The 16,964-nt window shown below is 48.0% G+C and overlaps 6 protein-coding genes across 6 annotated transcripts; all 6 read left to right on the top strand.

Moving 5' to 3' along the window:
• Nucleotides 1–1,094: 1,094 nt before the first annotated feature.
• DFJ58DRAFT_879897 (uncharacterized protein) lies at nucleotides 1,095–2,754 on the top strand (the record flags this gene model as incomplete). Its single annotated transcript, XM_041394517.1, has 7 exons — nucleotides 1,095–1,236; nucleotides 1,451–1,626; nucleotides 1,703–1,945; nucleotides 2,001–2,141; nucleotides 2,183–2,455; nucleotides 2,484–2,543; nucleotides 2,588–2,754. The coding sequence occupies 7 exons, from the start codon at nucleotides 1,095–1,097 to the stop codon at nucleotides 2,681–2,683; spliced, it is 1,131 nt and encodes a 376-aa protein (XP_041244471.1). The 3' UTR covers nucleotides 2,684–2,754.
• A 1,398-nt stretch (nucleotides 2,755–4,152) lies between these two features.
• Nucleotides 4,153–5,796, top strand: DFJ58DRAFT_785036 (3',5'-bisphosphate nucleotidase; the record flags this gene model as incomplete). Its single annotated transcript, XM_041390010.1, has 5 exons — nucleotides 4,153–4,399; nucleotides 4,454–4,729; nucleotides 4,779–4,978; nucleotides 5,026–5,280; nucleotides 5,342–5,796. 5 exons carry the CDS (start codon nucleotides 4,156–4,158, stop codon nucleotides 5,552–5,554), a joined length of 1,188 nt encoding a protein of 395 aa, XP_041244470.1. The 3' UTR covers nucleotides 5,555–5,796.
• A 372-nt stretch (nucleotides 5,797–6,168) lies between these two features.
• Nucleotides 6,169–7,159, top strand: DFJ58DRAFT_344621 (uncharacterized protein). The gene is made up of 4 exons (XM_041379951.1): nucleotides 6,169–6,515; nucleotides 6,564–6,739; nucleotides 6,793–6,856; nucleotides 6,908–7,159. Exons 1-4 carry the CDS (start codon nucleotides 6,378–6,380, stop codon nucleotides 6,968–6,970), a joined length of 441 nt encoding a protein of 146 aa, XP_041244469.1. The 5' UTR covers nucleotides 6,169–6,377; the 3' UTR covers nucleotides 6,971–7,159.
• Nucleotides 7,160–7,226: 67 nt separating this feature from the next.
• DFJ58DRAFT_785026 (uncharacterized protein) lies at nucleotides 7,227–8,579 on the top strand. The gene is made up of 4 exons (XM_041390009.1): nucleotides 7,227–7,825; nucleotides 7,881–8,047; nucleotides 8,107–8,170; nucleotides 8,227–8,579. Exons 1-4 carry the CDS (start codon nucleotides 7,604–7,606, stop codon nucleotides 8,287–8,289), a joined length of 516 nt encoding a protein of 171 aa, XP_041244468.1. The 5' UTR covers nucleotides 7,227–7,603; the 3' UTR covers nucleotides 8,290–8,579.
• Nucleotides 8,580–9,883: 1,304 nt separating this feature from the next.
• Nucleotides 9,884–12,183, top strand: DFJ58DRAFT_785016 (P-loop containing nucleoside triphosphate hydrolase protein). Its single transcript, XM_041390008.1, has 8 exons — nucleotides 9,884–9,984; nucleotides 10,033–10,065; nucleotides 10,145–10,221; nucleotides 10,281–10,602; nucleotides 10,663–10,901; nucleotides 10,959–11,151; nucleotides 11,212–11,333; nucleotides 11,387–12,183. Exons 1-8 carry the CDS (start codon nucleotides 9,972–9,974, stop codon nucleotides 12,008–12,010), a joined length of 1,623 nt encoding a protein of 540 aa, XP_041244467.1. The 5' UTR covers nucleotides 9,884–9,971; the 3' UTR covers nucleotides 12,011–12,183.
• Nucleotides 12,184–12,892: 709 nt separating this feature from the next.
• On the top strand, nucleotides 12,893–14,087 carry DFJ58DRAFT_840930 (NAD(P)-binding protein; the record flags this gene model as incomplete). The annotated part of the gene is made up of 7 exons (XM_041392658.1): nucleotides 12,893–13,177; nucleotides 13,233–13,278; nucleotides 13,332–13,445; nucleotides 13,498–13,590; nucleotides 13,652–13,720; nucleotides 13,822–13,889; nucleotides 13,950–14,087. The coding sequence occupies 7 exons, from the start codon at nucleotides 12,893–12,895 to the stop codon at nucleotides 14,085–14,087; spliced, it is 813 nt and encodes a 270-aa protein (XP_041244466.1).
• Nucleotides 14,088–16,964: the final 2,877 nt, after the last annotated feature.

The raw sequence follows: 16,964 nt of genomic DNA, 5'->3' as shown, positions 1-16,964 counted from the left end.
TCTGAAGTTCTGAAATTCTTTGTGGGCAGATGATACGTCCCATGACAGGAATGCCAGCAAGGAAGGAGTCACAAGGTTGATAAGCAGAGTTGATTGCGTATCATGAATGGACAACGCAGAGGTCGAGAACGAACCTGTGCCACGTCATATGACGTAGGATACATTATCGACGCAGGCAGGGCCGAGACCTGGGACGCGCGGTGAGGGAGCACCGAATTTACTCAACAGCACTGCAGGAGTAAATAATTTCAATGGAGGGAGGACAGAGGCAAAGCTCTGGAAACAGATACATTGACCTCAAGAAGCTGGCGTAGTCAAACCAAACATTAGAGGGAGGATAATCGTTCCTTCTTGATAGTGGTTAATTTCCCGTAGGATTTGAATTTCGAAGTCGTGGATTTCTTTGTAAACCTTATCGGTGGAGTTTCGGCAAAGTCTGAAAATCGGAAGAGAAATATATCTTCAATTATGACTGAAACAGCGAGACGAGCACTTATACACATGGATGAGTACGGATCCAGCACGATATTCTGGAGGATGAAACGTACCCCGACCAGGAATTACTCCAGCGAGTCGCTGTGTGGGAGCCTTAATAATTGCAGGCGCTGACGAAGCCCGACAAAGACGCACCGAACGCAGACCTCTATATCGCACATATCTCGTGCGGAGTGACCTACTACCGAGTCCATCCATTGCTACTCCATGGCAGATAGTTTACCATGCACGAAATGACTGGACATTCATCACCACAATGGGCTTTGATGCAGAAGGTTTTTACTATATTCTTGATGCTGGGTTTGCAACACAGCAGGCCCGATCCTAAGTGCATCTGGTAAATGGTAAGTTTTTCATCGGGCCCGGCCCTCAGTGCATTAATGGTTCTCCTGGTAAATGATTAGTTTGACATCTTAGAGTTCGACTCGGAGCGTCTTACCTTGCCGCCATGAGTGAGTTCCCTGATCACGTGTCAGACTGCCGCCGGTGTCGCGGACTACGAAATCTATATTTGAAAGCCATTTTGAAGCTAGAAGGCCCCTTGTTCAGACTCCGGGAGTTTGGAACGAGTGATTTGTGACAGGCGGAGTGTGAAAATAATGTTCGATTATGTAAAACGACATCGGTTGTCGGCACAAGGAGGTTTGGAATCTGGATGTTTGAATCTGAAGGCATTTCTAAATCCTACGGACAACTCCAGTGCGAAGCAAGAGACGTACGGGCCTAGAAGAGGCCTGCCAGGTCTGGGAAGATTAATGTCCGTCAACACGGCTCCACTTGGTTGCCGGTCCGACGACCTCATTTGGACTTAGACTATAGAGAATTGGTCTCGTATTTACATAAGGCTTTCGGAAGTGTTCCAGACTCGATAGTCCTAATCATGTTTTGTCTGAGCCTTTCGAAGCATCGTATCGCAAGCATAACACACCCTCCCACCGTGACGCTCGTGCTATAGTACATGACATGGGTGTGTGCACGACAGAGATGTATGAGCTCGAGAATGTAGTGGTGGAATATCTCAAGCAGGAAGGATATTTTGTTGGTGAGAAGATCTACTACCAGATGGAGTACTTACGCCAGCTGGTGAATGGGGAGAAGCGGACGGATGTCGTCGTGACGTGCACTGGAATCGTGCGATAGCTCCCATTCCCTAATTTTATTCCACCGCCGTCATGAACTGTGACATCAGGGCAGAAAGTATCGTTAGCATGTATCCCGATTCGAAGGGCTTCGTGCATCTATGGAAGATAAAACAAACTCCCACAACCGTCAAAGCACTGATGAAATCCACGGAGCACAGGATCCAATTGCACACAGACCCTTTCCAATTGGCCTGGGGGTAACACGAGTGCAAGAAGAGCACGTATTGCTGCATGCTGCGCAGACGACAGTGGATGATCAGGTGTTCCACTGGAACGTTAACACCGGGATCACCATAAGGACGTCAACGGTAGCTCGCACAGACATACCAGTCATGGTCTCTTGGAGGCCACAAATGTGTGCAGGGAAGTGACAAGGAGACGTTGAGTTATATGTTGGTTGCGGCTTTATCTATCCAGGAGGATATACAACATATGAGCCAGGACTCCAGCCACTGCAGGGCAGGGACCCTGGCACTCCAGGAGGACCTGCGCGTGATCGCCCTGGTACATGCATCTGCCACCCCAACACTTGCAACCGTCCGCAGTTGCGCAACGAAAGCACTACTCGCCACGTGTTTAACTGGCTAGCGAACTCGAGACTAGTGAACGTCTGCATCTCCATGATATCGTTCCATTGTGTCACTGCACCAGATTGTGGGCTCCCGTACATCCGCGGGTCTATCATTATACTGAATTCCGTGGCTACCGATGGGAGCAAGAAGCAGGGCACAAAAAGACTTCGGCGCCAGTACCACGACAGGAATGGTAAACATTCACTGCATGATCACCCTTCCCAACATAGAGGGCCAAAAATTGAGGTCACTAGCAACTTGCATTTCAATTTAGGTTTCGGAGATCGATCAGATCGGTGATACGCACCACGGGGCTGGTTTCCGAAAGACCTTGGTTATGACAATAACTTCCTAGTAACTGCCATAATGGAATGTCAGTCCTTGCTCTTCTGCTCCGACCTCGAGGACACGGACCTTCCTCTACTTCACAAGCATCGCTATTTCCTTGCTGCGCTTCGGAGGGAGGAAGGATAAAAATGTATGCGCGGTAAATGAAATGACAAATATATGCGCACAGAAGTCGCCGAGAATTAGCACATAAGATAGCTACTTGATCTAGAACCTTCAGTAAGGCATGTCAAAGATCTAGCCGTAAAGTTTCGACTTGTCCTGGACGATTGTGCAGCGTCACAGATACATGCTAGCTTGCAAAAACCCATCTGAAATATGCGAGCCTCCAAAAATTAGAAACGGGTCATGATATGGCTAAACCGGCATAATGTTAGCCAGCAACGATCACCGGTGTACCGGTCGTAGGACAGAAAAATAGAAAACTCGTGGCTGCCCAACGGCAGCAAGAAGTGCATGACACAAACTCGGCTTAGGAGCATCAAGGTCTTTTCCGATTAGACGGAAATGGGGTGAATATGAATACAGGTCAAGCGCCGAGCTGGTTTCACTGCAGGAGAGAATGAACTTGAGTTGGGCGACTAAAACAGACTAGCATGAATCGAGACCTAACTGAATGTGATGGTTTCCCAGCATGACGAAGGCATGGGAGTGAAGTGTCATCCAAATAACTTCGGGTAGGCTGCAATACCAGGCGTGTCTGAACCCGGTGGTCCACCGGGTTCAGGGTGGGTGCAACGCGAGACGACAGAATATGCCGGATCCTAAGCCGCCGCGTCGACGGCATACGGTACTTCGCCGCAAAATCAAAATTGCAATCTTACACGCAGAGTTCGGGGCCGACTCCGCAGGGATAACGTACCCTCCAACCGAATCCAACTTTTTTTTTTGGGATCAGTGCATAATACCGAATTCATGCCACTTCTCGCATCGTGAATGACAGTCTCATTGGCTTACGGTCTGCCGGCAGCCTAGGGGAGTCTAGTCTGATGTTAGTTCTCAAACTTTATAATAAACTCACGTTGTCACGGTGCGCATCTGCTTCGAAGAATACACATGTGGTTTTGGCCCTTGGATATAAGTAGGCGCCTGTATGCTAAGCAGGATGATTGATCGGTATTGATGTTGCTGGCTCTACTAGTAGAACCATCTGATGCTCGTGAAAACGTGTCCTGCTAGTGCCAACTTCGAGACTCAGACGCGCTTGTCTGGGTTTGAACCGGTTTCGGGCTCCCAAGGCACTTAATGCCAGGCGGAACTTGGAAGCTCTCGTTCTTGTACTCACAATAGAGCACAAGAGGCTGATTGGATGCGATTTCGTTAAGAAACCGGAGCCAAACCCCAAAGCAACAGTGAGGCCGCACATGTCGGGGCAAGTGTACTAGTACCGTCCGAAGTAGTACCTCATTAGGATTCCCTGCGACTCTTGCGCAAAGCTCTGATTTGAAGAAAAGGAAAAGATAGAAAGATTCAATGCAAAGTTCGAACAGAATATCGATAGAATCCCGCAATGTTGAAGCTGGAATTAACAGCAGGCTACTGCAATTGCAAGTGATGATCAATGTTCTTGATTGATCCCACGATCTGATGATGACGCGATGACGGTCCAGGTGACCTGCATGTTGTTGCACCATGCTAGCAAGCACCTGAACGCTCATTTCAGAAACAACCCAAGACGTCTACTATCAATGTCTCTTACATCTCCCGAGGCATTCTCAATCGAGAAACACGTTGCGATCGCAGCAGTACGAAGAGCATGTCTGGTGACTTGCACCGTGTTCAATCAATTAGTCCGAGACAAAACGGATACCCTCAAGAAGGAAGACGAATCACCGGTGACAGGTGTCAATTTCCATCTTTCAGGTTTGAGGGTCAGAGCTAATCAATTTTATAAAGTCGGAGATTATGCTGCACAGGCGGTTATCAATACTGTCTTGAGGAATGCATTTCCCGAAGATCCTATCGTCGGCGAGGAGGGTGCAGATGCCCTCCGGCAAGAATCAAATGCTAGACTGCGTGAACGAATGGTTTCCTTGGCTACCAACGCATTGCAGGAAGATCTCATCGATGGGGAGAAAGCGCAGTGGGGTTTAGGTTCTCATCACGAGCACAGTTCAGAGGCCCTGTTGAAGGCGATAGACGAAGGAAGTGATACGGGTGGTTCAAATAAACGTGAGGCTATGTTGAATGTCGTTAACTTCGTATTCTGACCTGCACTTAGGCATGTGGACAGTTGACCCTATCGATGGAACGAAAGGCTTCTTACGTGGCGGCCAATATGCCGTTTGTTTGTCTCTCATTGTGAATAGCCAGGTTGTGCTGGGCGTCATCGGATGTCCGAATCTACAAATATACCCTGCAAACCCTGATGAAGGGAAGGGCTGTATCTTTGTCGCGGTCCGAGGACAAGGCGCCTTTCAGGTAATCTCAAATTCTGTGCGTATGATCCCCCTGATTTCCTTACACAGATCACCTTGTCTGGCACCGGTGCGATTAAACTCCCTTACTTTCCTCCAGAGAAGTCATATGTCCTACAATCGGAAGAGCCGAAGCACACAAATATGCCGTTGATTAAACGGGTTGCCGACGAGCTCCACCTGACTGAATGGGGAATGGACAGCCAGGCCAAATATTGTTGTCTTGCTAGAGGAGAGGGCGCTGTGTATCTTCGCATGCCGGCGCCTACCATTGGTGGTAAACAACCTTACGAGGAGCGAATTTGGGTAAGTCGTTGGACAATTAATTATTTAGTAGCGCTAATCATTCCATTACTCTGACTTGCAGGATCATGCCCCTGGAAGCATCCTCGTTGAGGAGGCGGGCGGCAAAATCACAGATTCTGAGGGCGCTCCGCTTCGGTTTGGACTTGGGAGGGGAATGGGAGACAATCGTGGCTTTGTAGCCACAGTCGATGAAGAACTCCACGGGCGAGTGGTATCAGCTATCAAGCAGGCTCAATCCACAGAGGATGCTAAAAAGACGAAGGCTACACCTTAAGAGAGCCCCTTAGAACGAGTTGCTATCTCGCGTTTATCAGACGCTGGTACAACGTATGGTTCCCTGCATACCTCCTAGGGTTGCCAAATCGGATAACTAGTGGAAATTAAGTGTCAGCCTGACGTTAGATAAAGGCGCCATCATTTCCTTTGTTGCTTTCTGAACCTCAACCTTGAAGGGAGCCGTTAGTGGCCCCTCCACACTGCCTCCCATGGATGAATTAAAACACTCCATGGAAACTTCTGTTGCGTCCCACGGGGCGGTGTTGCGCATGCGTGGTGAATCAGCGTTCAGCGTCTAGTTGGCTCATCTACTAGCGCCGGTGCTGATCAGTCCAATCTTTTGGTCAGTCATTGCCATATACTAAGTTACTACAAAGAATGATAGTGAAGCGCTGATCTTAAGCTTCCGAGACGGAACTGACAAAAACGTGCGTTTAAGATTACGCCGCATGTGATGATTTTGACCTAACCGCCATCAATTAAGTACTGACTCGGAAGGCTTGCTAGTCGAATAAGGGTTCAGCGCTTCAGCGCTCAGCACGAGTTCAGCACGAGAGTTCTGACTAAAGGAGCGTGTGAACCTGTGAAGAGCGGTGCAATCTGCCTGTATCTTTTACAACCTGGCGCTTACATTTGTCTTCAGCAGCTCCCGTTTCGCCGCTTCCCTGCCGCGGAGAGCACCACAATTTAGGCGCTTGATAGCCTGAGCGCTATCTCTCAGAATGCTTCTTGCCTCATGGTCATCGGCCGCGTCAACCACTCAGCGCTAATACACCTGTTATTTACCCAGCTCCCTCGACATTCTATGCTACCTGGCAAAAATGATTGATCAGGCCACTCTTCAGACTGCGACATATAACATCAGGCATATAGCTACCGGGCAATACGTTGCTCTCAAGGACACCAAGAGAACATCGACTTTGATTGTCCTCCAAGATAGCCATTTCGAACACCTTGCAGTGAGCCTTCACTGAGTCAGCCTTTATATGCTAACTTTTCTTTGACAGTGGGTTTTGGACAAGCTGGCCGGACTTGAAGACACATATCATGTCAGGAGTTTCCTGCAGAACACTTTTGCTCAGACGGGAGAGTCTCCTACCCCAGGCGCTGAAATCATTTCCGGGACGGAATCATACCCGTGGTTCATTCGTCCTGCTGCCAGCGGTTTTGGTGACTTCTACCTGTGAGTGACGTAGTTATCATTGACACGTTTTTTTAAATATGCAAGGTACCTAGTATTTCACCTCATTCAGATCTCTCACTCTATTGGACCATCGTGAAGACCAGGGATGGCACGAAAGTAAGCCTATCTGAGTTTGACTTGCAGCCTCATACTCATCAGCTGTTACAGGCTATACTAACCAACGATCCACAACATCATGTATACTGGCAATTTGTTAAAATGTCTGCCTAAGGTTGCAAGCTGGGAATTGGGTGGGCTGTGACACTGGGCCTGGGTAGCGAAGTGGAGTGCGCGGGGTCCGAGTATGAGGTTTGAGGGGTCATAGTCCTGAGGGTCACGTCCAGCTAGTTCTCAGCGGAATTTCTGTGTAGATAGTATTGTTTTCTGTGTTCTCAATGATTGATTAAAATTTTAAAATACTGATTACGCCATGCATTTAAGGCTGTGCTTGCGATGGGGGTAATCCATTTGCTTCTTTTTTTTTCTTCTGGTGTCAGAAGTGATGCCTACTTCACAGCCGGCTGTTCACATCCGGCATGTACCACTGGTTCAGAAGGGAACAACATACCCATAGGCTGTGTTCATTTATTAACGATGACATTCACGGTGTCATCTGGAGCCCGGACACCATGCCCAGAAGTCTCTGTGGCGGCTCGGCGCCACCCCAATTTTGCATTTCCGCCTGCCGCATGCCCATCCTCCATTGTGCATGCGGAGTTCATGCGAAGTCCGTTGAACTTGAGAATCCGGATACGAAATTATCCCATGAACACTGTTTCATATACTGTCTCGATATCACTGTCGTCGGCAAACTCGGACCATATGTGTCTTGACTCCGATTTGACTATAATAATGGCCTGGTAAATGCAAGGTTTGCCATCAAAAGTTCTACACCTATCCCATTTCAATAAACGCAACTCGTTCATTTACTGCGCACTCACCTTCGCGACGATGACGATTCCAGGCAACCTTCGAACTGGGACTTATACTCTTAGGAATGCTAGTACAAATGACTTTGTCATTGTACAAGGCCCAAAAGCTGCTACCCTGGTAACAAGCAACGATGGCCGAGCAGAGAATGCTGCAGTACGTCCAACCTACATATCATGTAGAGGAACATGAAATAAACAACATTCTATAGTGGGTACTTGAAAAACTCAGTGGGTATTACGACAGGTACAACATTAGGAATTTTGCGCACAACTCGTATGCCACTGTCAACTCTGCGCAAAAAAGAAGTGCTGCACTCACATGTGGGCGCGAGGTGTGCCCTTGGAGCATCAGACCAACTGGATACGGAACATATGTGTCTGTCTTCCATCAGAGTTCATTACGTCTTAATCTAACAGACGCACATATACATCCAGGATATCACCACACTCAGACGCTTCGTTATTTTGGAGCCTGACAACATCCGGAGATCACTCACAGGTATCAATGCTCGCGTGAATTGTAGGGTCTACTTACATAGCAGTTGACTCGTATAGGCGCTGTTGACGGATGATCGGACCAGCACCGTTCATTGGTACTTGCATCGTGTGTCGGCCTGAAGACATGAATGGACAATGGGCTGCAGTGCACATGATAGTTGAACTCATCATAGAATAGGAGCCCTCCTATCCTCCAAATCTCATGTTCGACGCGGAGTGACTGAGGGAGGCGGCAAGCTAAGTGGAGGCGCTGGTACGATAGTATATGTGATCTTGTTACCTATGTATTCGAACTCAGACAGGTTCTTCAAGCTACACCTTTGTATTAGTCAATCATTTAATGACGTTAGTTTGTAACAATAGCCTATCCGCATACCGAACAACCGTGACAAGAAAAGAATCGATTCCAGTTAAAACCTCACATGATGATACGACCGCAGCAGCGAGTGATATTGCTATCTGAACGCGCGCTCAAATTTAGCTCTAGATGATGCCCGTCTTGACTACGTTCAGCGACGTGAAGAATGGTGGAGGTCTTGGATGTTGTTCGCAGGGAATCATCAAAATTCAGTGGGCACATGGTCCCAGAACAGGTCGATAATTTGATGTAATGTCAAATTTTTGTCATTCTGCGTACCGGTGATCAATAGGTACGCGGGACTAGTGTTGGCAGGCCGCCTTCAGTGAACTCCGTGTCAGGGGCTCCTCATAAGCGTAGCGCTATTCGAAATTGTGCGTCATCAGGTGGCACCCTTTTTGTACTCACCAAGATATATCCAACTGATGACGGTCAGCAGGGTGCTGGCATCTTCAACACCACACCATTGACTGTTTTTTGATGCCCATGACACAGCCTGGACCACATACTCATCCGCAACAACATTATACACAGCCTGCCGTGTCTTTCAAACGTTTGCCAGTGCTGGTTGAACAGTTCTATCAAGATATGGGGCTGCCCAGTAGACTCGCAGCCGTGTGTGGAGGAAGAGACGCTCGATATGCACCCACATTGGGTCCACGGCGTTGTTGGGCGTCCAGTGATTATATCACAATAGCATCCCAAGTCAGTTGACAAAAAAAACCTCGTGCTGGGTTTTATGTCTGAAAAGTTTATTTCAAGGACAAGACGACTTAATTTGATCAAACAACTTGCCAATACAGTGCGACAACTACAGGCAAATTCCCCACAATGTAGAGCGCGTGTCATGGAATTGCTGGAAAACAACTCCACAGTGAGGCGTGGAGACGGGGATGTCACGTCGTTATAGAAAAACAATCTGCAAATCGTCCACTGGCAAGAAGTGTGTCAGGGGCGTGTCAGGAAGTTGAGTGTGTGTCGTAACATCAGATGCGTGACTGGTTCTTCTGAGGCATGCATAACACATGCCATACATACGCAAGAAGAGCCAGCCTGCATAAGCGCCACCTTGATGCAATAAAATAAAACTGCCGACCGGTATCATGGTGCGGTTTGTGTGGGCAGCAAGGGGTGGTCACAGAAGGAGATTCTGCGGGCGGTTTGAAGTGGAATGATTTGGATGGTCCTGGTCACTGCGTTGAGCGCTCTCACCATGCATAGTTTTAGACAGGAAATGCATCATCAGATGCAGTAATGCATAGAAAGACTGGGAACTTGATGGAAAGAGAGCGTCGTGCGTAGTTGACCAAGTTGAATACCTTCGGAGAGGCTCAGATCTACACGTACTACATTTGCCACGGAGCTTGAAAGTGTCGATCTTTCATCTTTGTTTCATTCGGTGAAAAACTATCTGCGAATTATACCAAGTTCATTCACGACTATCATGGGCAGGAACAGTACGCAAAGCACTCCACGCTCATATTTTCTCATCTGATGGCCAATAGAATCCCAGAAATCATCAATACCGCAAAAATCCAGTCAGTCCCCATTTCCATTTCTCCAGCAGCTACTGCAGAAAGAACAAACATTGATTGAGCCCCAAATTTTGGGCACCAGAGCTCAAGAAAGACCCTGGAATACCAAGGCTTCCTCAACTAAAGGTTCGGAATGCGGAGAAGCGGAAATCTAGCTCTGTATGTTGCATTCGCGTCTTAACTGTCACTACTTCATCTTGAGTTGCTGCACCTCATAGCCTGCGATTACCCCGCGCGATGATCCAGATGCCTATATGGCCACTGAACCTACTCTATCTTCACTAGCAGCTCTCGCTTCAGAGACCCAGGAGGCTGTAGACCAGGATGCCGCATCTTATGCGGGCTCCTCACAGAAGACAAAGGAGCAAATTCGCCGTCACTACGTTCGTATGCTACACAAAGTAATTGATCAAAGTGACATCGTCATTCTTGTACTCGATGCTCGTGATCCGGAGGGATGTAGGAGTCGACTGGTCGAAGAAGAGGTAAGACGGAGAGAAAGTGAAGGGAAGAAGCTTGTGTTTGTGCTGAATAAAATCGGTATGAATGTTGGTTTCAATGGGTGTTTGCACTCTTCCTCACCGTGTGCTGTGGGCTAAGATCTGGTCCAAAAAGAGAATGCTCAGCAGTGGCTGCGATACTTGCGACATTCCACGCCGACACTCCCATTCCGTTCTGCTTCCTCCAATCAACGTTCTAATCTTAGCTCTACGACGGCACCCGGACTTATGCGCCTTCTTAAGGCATTCAAACCTAGTTCACAGAGTATCACAGTCGGTGTTGTTGGTTTCCCGAATGTCGGTAAAAGCAGCCTTATCAATTCTTTGAAGCGATCAAAGGTCTAGATCTTCTTGCTACTATTCGTACCGAATGTCTTATATGCTATGTGAGTTCAGGCTTGTGCAGTGGCTGCACAGCCAGGTCACACGAAAGACCTTCAATCCGTGCAGCTGGAGCGAGGAATCAAAATCGTCGATTCACCTGGTGTAGTTTTTGATGAAGATGAATCAAGTGACTCTAGTCAAAAGGGCAGCATTCTCCTGCGAAATGTAGTCAAAGTAGAGGATATAGAAGATCCCATTGCTGTTGGTGCGTTTCTTAGTACAAATTCAGTTCCTGATGGATGGATTGCTAATCTCACTGTTTCAGTGGAAGAGATCCTTGCGCGGACAGAACACGAGACACTCCAAAAACTATATAATCTGCCTCAATTCTCAAGTACGCTGGAGTTTCTCACCATGCTTGCGCTCAACAGCGGACGCTTACTCAAGGTCAGCTTTTTTATTGTGAATTCTGACACTTCACACAACTATTACATCCACAGGGAGGTACCCCTGACCTACTTTCAGCCGCACGTCATGTTCTCATGGATTGGAATCATCAAAAAATCCCCTACTTCTCCGTCCCGCCCACCATTCATCCCTCGTCAATGCCTTCTGCCACAACAGGCGCAGAAACCGTCGGGCAGGCACAAATCCTTAATTCATTCTCCAAACCGTTTGAGCTCGCAGGTTTGTTTGGCACAGCGGACGCTGGCGCGTTCAATGAAAATGCACCGATGCAGGAGGAGGCAGCTATGGATGACGGTGAAGTCAACGATGACAATGCTGCACAGGAATCTGGTATGATAGTCGATGATGGCATGACTGCATCCGCACTGTCACTCCCGTCATCCCGCAAGCGTATTCGTTCGCCCTCGCTGGTCACACAGGCAGGGGCTACCGACTCCTCGGTACAACTGCGCATACCGAAGCGATTCCGTCGCGCGAAGGACCTTTCTGCATATGAAGAAGCCGCTGCGCGGAGCCAGAATCGCACGATGAATAGGCGGTCGCTGAAGCAAGACCGCAAGCGCGCACGAAGGGCCGCTAACAAGTTGACAAAGGCTGAGTCGGGGATGGAGGTTGATGGGCTGCAGGAGACGTTTATTGCTGATGTGCAGGGGTAAACCATTGTTCTTTCTATCTGCATATCATGGCATTTGGTTTTGTGCAATGTCAACTCTGGCTCTGGGAAGCGCTACCCGTCAGAGCCCCAGCCAAAAATCGCTATATCAAGTTTCGTTGTGAGCTAACCTTGTTGCGATGACTATTGTCAATGCTAAACTAAAAAAATGTTCAATCTGCCATGTTGCCAGTCATTTGGTTTGCATTTGGTCATAAAATGCCTACCAATTGCAATTCCGTAGGATCAAGCAAAAGCCGACGGAAGGAATAACCTAAGTAACTTAAGCATAAGTACGGTTGACAACGATGAATATTAATCGCGTAATGTGATTTTGCAGCCCATCGTGCCGTCATTACCTTTGCAGCAACTCCAAAGCTCAGAGTTTGCGGCTGAAACAATATCCGCTTCGCACAGCAGCACACTGCGCATTCCTACGAGGTAGTGGCTTTTTCCCGCTTCGAAATTGGTGCGGAGGACGTGATTGCGTATGTCGTCACTCCAGGGTCCTTGCGTACCACATGACCATTGTCCATTTGTGTGGTCAGCACGCCGCTGATCTTTCTGATCCTTCTGACAGGTTTCAGCTTAGAGGGCGTCTATGAAGGTGTGCTTGCCCATCTTTGGAACTTGCCTTGTTTTGCGGTACTGAATCGGCAGTATGAAACTGTATAGCTAGAAGCTCTTGGGCTCAGAAGTTGAGTCATGAACGTTCAGGCCTGACCAGTTGAAGGTCTCACAATCGAGGACTTGAAGGGAAAAAAGGTGATTCGGTAACAAAGCTATCATACCGATTCGTCAGAATCACTGACACATCACTCCTCGGCCCTCTGCAGTATATAAGTAAGGTGTGACGCCTGGTTCTCAGATTACTGCAACTTGAATCATGGCCGATTCCGCCGCTCCAGTACAGACAAACCAACCCCACGTCGCACTCATCACCGGCGCAGCCCAGGGCATTGGACGCGCCATTGCCCTGCGGCTCGCAGAGGACGGACTGGACATTGTCATCACAGACTTGAAATCACAGCGCATGAACCTCGACGGCCTCGCAGATGAGGTAAGAGCGAAAGGGAGGCGATGTCTTGTCTTGGAGTGTGACATTTCACAAGAGGAAGAGGTCCAACGCATGATGCAGGCTGCGGAGCAAGAGTTTAATAGTTTGGACGTCGTGCGTGTCTCATGGGCTGTCAATCTACCAAACTGTCTGATGGAAGGTATACTAGATGGTAGCGAATGCCGGACGAATCCTTGTGAAGCCTATGGTTGATGGTAAGCCAACCAAGTCTTTGATCCGTTTTCGTGATGTCATCATATTCCAATAGCTACCCTTGCCGATTTCGATGGGATCTTCAACACCAATGTGCGCGGAACGTTCCTCTGCTTGCGTGCGGCAGCGCAAGCTATGATCAAGCAGGGGCGTGGCGGGAGGATCATCAGTATGCACGGCCCTTTGTTCTTTTGTCTTGGATGATAATACCGTTGTTATAGGTGCGTCGTCGGTATCAGGGAAGAAAGGGATGCCGTTCCATAGTATTTACTGTGCGTCGAAATCTGCCATTCGGTCCTTCACACAGGCTCTCGGTGTGTATTCAAGTCGTTTTATTATTTCGTCTCATCTCATCTTAGCCTTTTTGCGTTGTAGCGAGTGAACTCGGATCACACGGCATCACTGTGAACGCCTACGCTCCTGGACCAGTTGATACGCTTCTCAGTATGTTTTACTCCATCATGTTATTTCCTCTGCCACCTTCGCCCCCTACCTCCATCCACTACCCATTTTCTTTGTTATCCAGATGCTGACGTAGTATCCAGTGCATGGCTCTGCCGATGAATTTGCAAAACATGTAGGACTACCCGACGGCAAGACGTTAATCCAAAGTGTATGTATCAGTATTTCTCTCTCGAGGTGCAGTTTCTTAATTGCTTCAATTGCTTTACAGTACCAAGCGAACGCGGCACTGCCGCGGATTGGAACGCCGGAAGATATCGCGAACATGGTGTCGTTCCTCGCAGGCAAAGACTCTGCCTATATCACTGGGCAGACGATCACAATTGATGGGGGATCATGGATGGATTGACCATGTTACTTGTGGCCCGCGAGAAACACAGCGTGTAATATTAGCTGTTTCCAAACCACATTCGAGTCCTTGTGGAGAATAAACCTGTTTATATGACTATGTCTTTACTTGCCTTCTTTCTAGTACGCCCACATGACCGAAGTGCTTGCAAGCAAGGTATTGCAACAACGATACTGGCTTGAAGTATCTACTCCCTTCTTAAGACAGGCACCTAAGACTGTACGATCCTATGTGAAGCCTCAAATTCAGTAAGGGTGTGATTTACAGTTGAACGTTAACGCATGGAATAAGGTTTACTGTAAAACGTCGCACACGAAGGCGAGTAAAAATCATCGCCAATAGGTCGTAACCTCTCTAACCATTTCACGAAAACGTAGACGAGCTCGAGAAAGGTATGTCCTAGACCTTAGATCAGCCATTCCAAGCATGGAGCAGGAAAAGACGAAATATAAAGGGTTTCACTAATGCAAAAGTCGACACTAGATCATAGGTTGTGCACTAGTAGCGACACGCATCGGGATAAGAAAATAGAAGTAATGAGGGATCCAGAAAGCGTACGCATCTCGTTCACCCTTCATTTTCCATCTCCGAAACCTTGCACGTAAAGTAGTCCTCCAGCGCTGCGTTCAGGTTGTTGTATTGCCATCAAGTGACATGCACTGCATTACTGGCGTTCCTTGGGATAGACTAAGTTGGAGAGCAAAACTCGTCTGTCATTCTCGAGGTTAGCCAAACGTGTGAGGACTAGCTTACCAACACTAGTTTTTCATGTCATCTCCAGCTTCATATCTAATGTGCCATCGCAATCCACATATATTTGCTTATCATTGTGCATATGAAACACATGACACGAAAGAGACGGAGGAAGAGGCGTCAGAACCAGACCTACGTCAATCCCAGTAGTACTTGCGCGCGTAGGACTTGTTTCGAACTTTCAAATTCACCATGTGATGTACGCAGGAAGAGTCTTCCGAACCAGACCCGCGCCAGAAAATAGCACCTACGCGCGTAAGCCTTGTTATGCCATGTACTCTCCGGAACCGGACCCCAATGATGAATAAGAGTAGTTTCGCATCAAATAGCATCGTGTTGACTCACGGCACATTGTACACAGGGTAACCACCATGAGGGATCGGGCCCTTATGCAGAGTCACTTACAAGGAATCTCGAATAGAATAGAAGTAGTGCCTGCGCGAAGCTCCGAGGTCCAACAGAGACAAGTACTTGCATGCATCAAAACCAAATGCTCAAATGCTGCAGGCATGATTACCGAGTAGGAGTGGAATTGACATGGAATGAAACTCACCCTGTCCACCCGAATCATGAGCACGTACTCATAGTATACAAGTCGAAAATCTGTTGTCCTTAACTACTTTGCGGAATGATTTTGATGGTTAACAGAGCGCTTTGAAGTGTCTCTGCAAGTTTCGGTACCGGCAAAGCAAGGAGTACCAGCCACTGGATATCGAACAGTGGGGCCCCGGCTTGTGAGATATTGATCTTGAAGGCACTCAGCATAGTTGAGGTTGAGCAGTCAAATGGCGTCGATGAAATGGAAGTTGTCTCTGTTGTATCCACTCTGGATGGGAGGACTGATCAGCATCAAGACAGCTTCTGGGGAAATGTGGATCGCCAGGCGAGCTTTGGGCGATATTTTCAAGGCGGCTAAGCAATGATCAGGCCTCAGGCCCAGGTGCTGAAGCATTCGACCTTCCTGACTCCTGAGAAGCTAAAGTCGGAGTTCGAAAGAAAGAATACACTGATCAGATGCCTGTGGTGTGATATACTAGACTCGTAACGTTTCATAGACTGGTGACCAGCCCCTCTATGAGACAAACCCTCGATAGAGGGACTGGTAAATCTGGGTTTGAATTTGGATAGTGCGAGACGGATGTGTTACGCGCTTGCCTGCTCGTGTACATCCTCACGGCTACAACCATTGTTCCACAAGTATTCCAGCTAGAAGCCATTCTTGCAACATTGAATGGCCGTGACAGCATAATTACAGCCGGTACAGGCTGCGGAAAGACCTTGTGTCTCATAATTCCTAATCTACTTCGTCCGGACACTATCGGTGTGACGATTTCACCTCTGAAATGTCTCCAGATCAGTATCAATGAGCATCGAGAGGTCCCCGTCATCCCAGGACCATCCTTGAGACATTTTCCCCTTGAGAACAGGCGCTTAGGACCAGTACTATCTCAGAAGAAGCCGAAGTTTGAATTCAAATCATAAATAGGGCTGTCCGAGTGCAACGTGACGCTGCCCTGCAGCGGCCAGTGGAACAAAGCTGATCGCTGCCGGAGTCGACGAGCAATGTTGACACGTTCGGTATGTAATCGAGAACTTAGCAAAGACTTATCTAACTCCCGAAAAGGATTTTCAGTCATGTGATTACTCCAAAGCGCGCACTATCCAAATTCAAACCCAGATTTACCAGTCCCTCTATCGAGGGTTTGTCTCATAGAGGGGCTGGTCACCAGTCTAAACGGTTCAGTCTGACTAGCATTGCGTCAATTTGAGATGGTGAGAATTTTTGACGTAGTCAAAACCACTCGAGTATCCGTGGTAGTATACGCCAGCTGCTGGTCACGAGCCTAGTGATATACCACGATTCAATGCAAGCCAAAGGCAATGATATAACGTGTGCACAGCCTCTCTCACTCATAAAAACAACTGATACATCATTAATGACAGAAGGAAAGATGATGTGATGACACAGGTTGCACCTGCCATACGGTAGTGGGGATGGTTGAGTTTCTGCAGGCTAAAATAAGGTGAGCTTCTATGTGCTTCGTAAGGGCAAGTACCGAGAGCTTCCCCTCACGATACATCCAGCTGGACAATATTTGGTCAATTACCCATTGGAGACGTGGC

Source organism: Suillus subalutaceus (assembly GCF_016647625.1).
Source record: "Suillus subalutaceus strain FC151 chromosome Unknown DFJ58scaffold_45, whole genome shotgun sequence".
NCBI lineage: Eukaryota > Fungi > Basidiomycota > Agaricomycetes > Boletales > Suillaceae > Suillus > Suillus subalutaceus.
This window is presented reverse-complemented; position numbering and strand designations above follow the sequence as displayed.

Bases quoted from the DNA above. Each gene is read 5' to 3' on its own strand.
- DFJ58DRAFT_785016 (XM_041390008.1), top strand. The intron at 10,066-10,144 runs GTCAGTCCCCAT...TTTGGGCACCAG, and splicing joins ATCAATACCGCAAAAATCCA to AGCTCAAGAAAGACCCTGGA. The intron at 10,603-10,662 runs GTATGAATGTTG...CTGTGGGCTAAG, and splicing joins GTTTGTGCTGAATAAAATCG to ATCTGGTCCAAAAAGAGAAT.
- DFJ58DRAFT_344621 (XM_041379951.1), top strand. From the start codon at position 6,378: ATGATTGATCAGGCCACTCTTCAGACTGCGACATATAACATCAGGCAT. The intron at 6,516-6,563 runs GTGAGCCTTCAC...TTTCTTTGACAG, and splicing joins GCCATTTCGAACACCTTGCA to TGGGTTTTGGACAAGCTGGC. The intron at 6,857-6,907 runs GTAAGCCTATCT...CAGCTGTTACAG, and splicing joins AGACCAGGGATGGCACGAAA to GCTATACTAACCAACGATCC.
- DFJ58DRAFT_785026 (XM_041390009.1), top strand. From the start codon at position 7,604: ATGCAAGGTTTGCCATCAAAAGTTCTACACCTATCCCATTTCAATAAA. The intron at 8,048-8,106 runs GTCTGTCTTCCA...ATATACATCCAG, and splicing joins ACTGGATACGGAACATATGT to GATATCACCACACTCAGACG. The intron at 8,171-8,226 runs GTATCAATGCTC...TGACTCGTATAG, and splicing joins CATCCGGAGATCACTCACAG to GCGCTGTTGACGGATGATCG.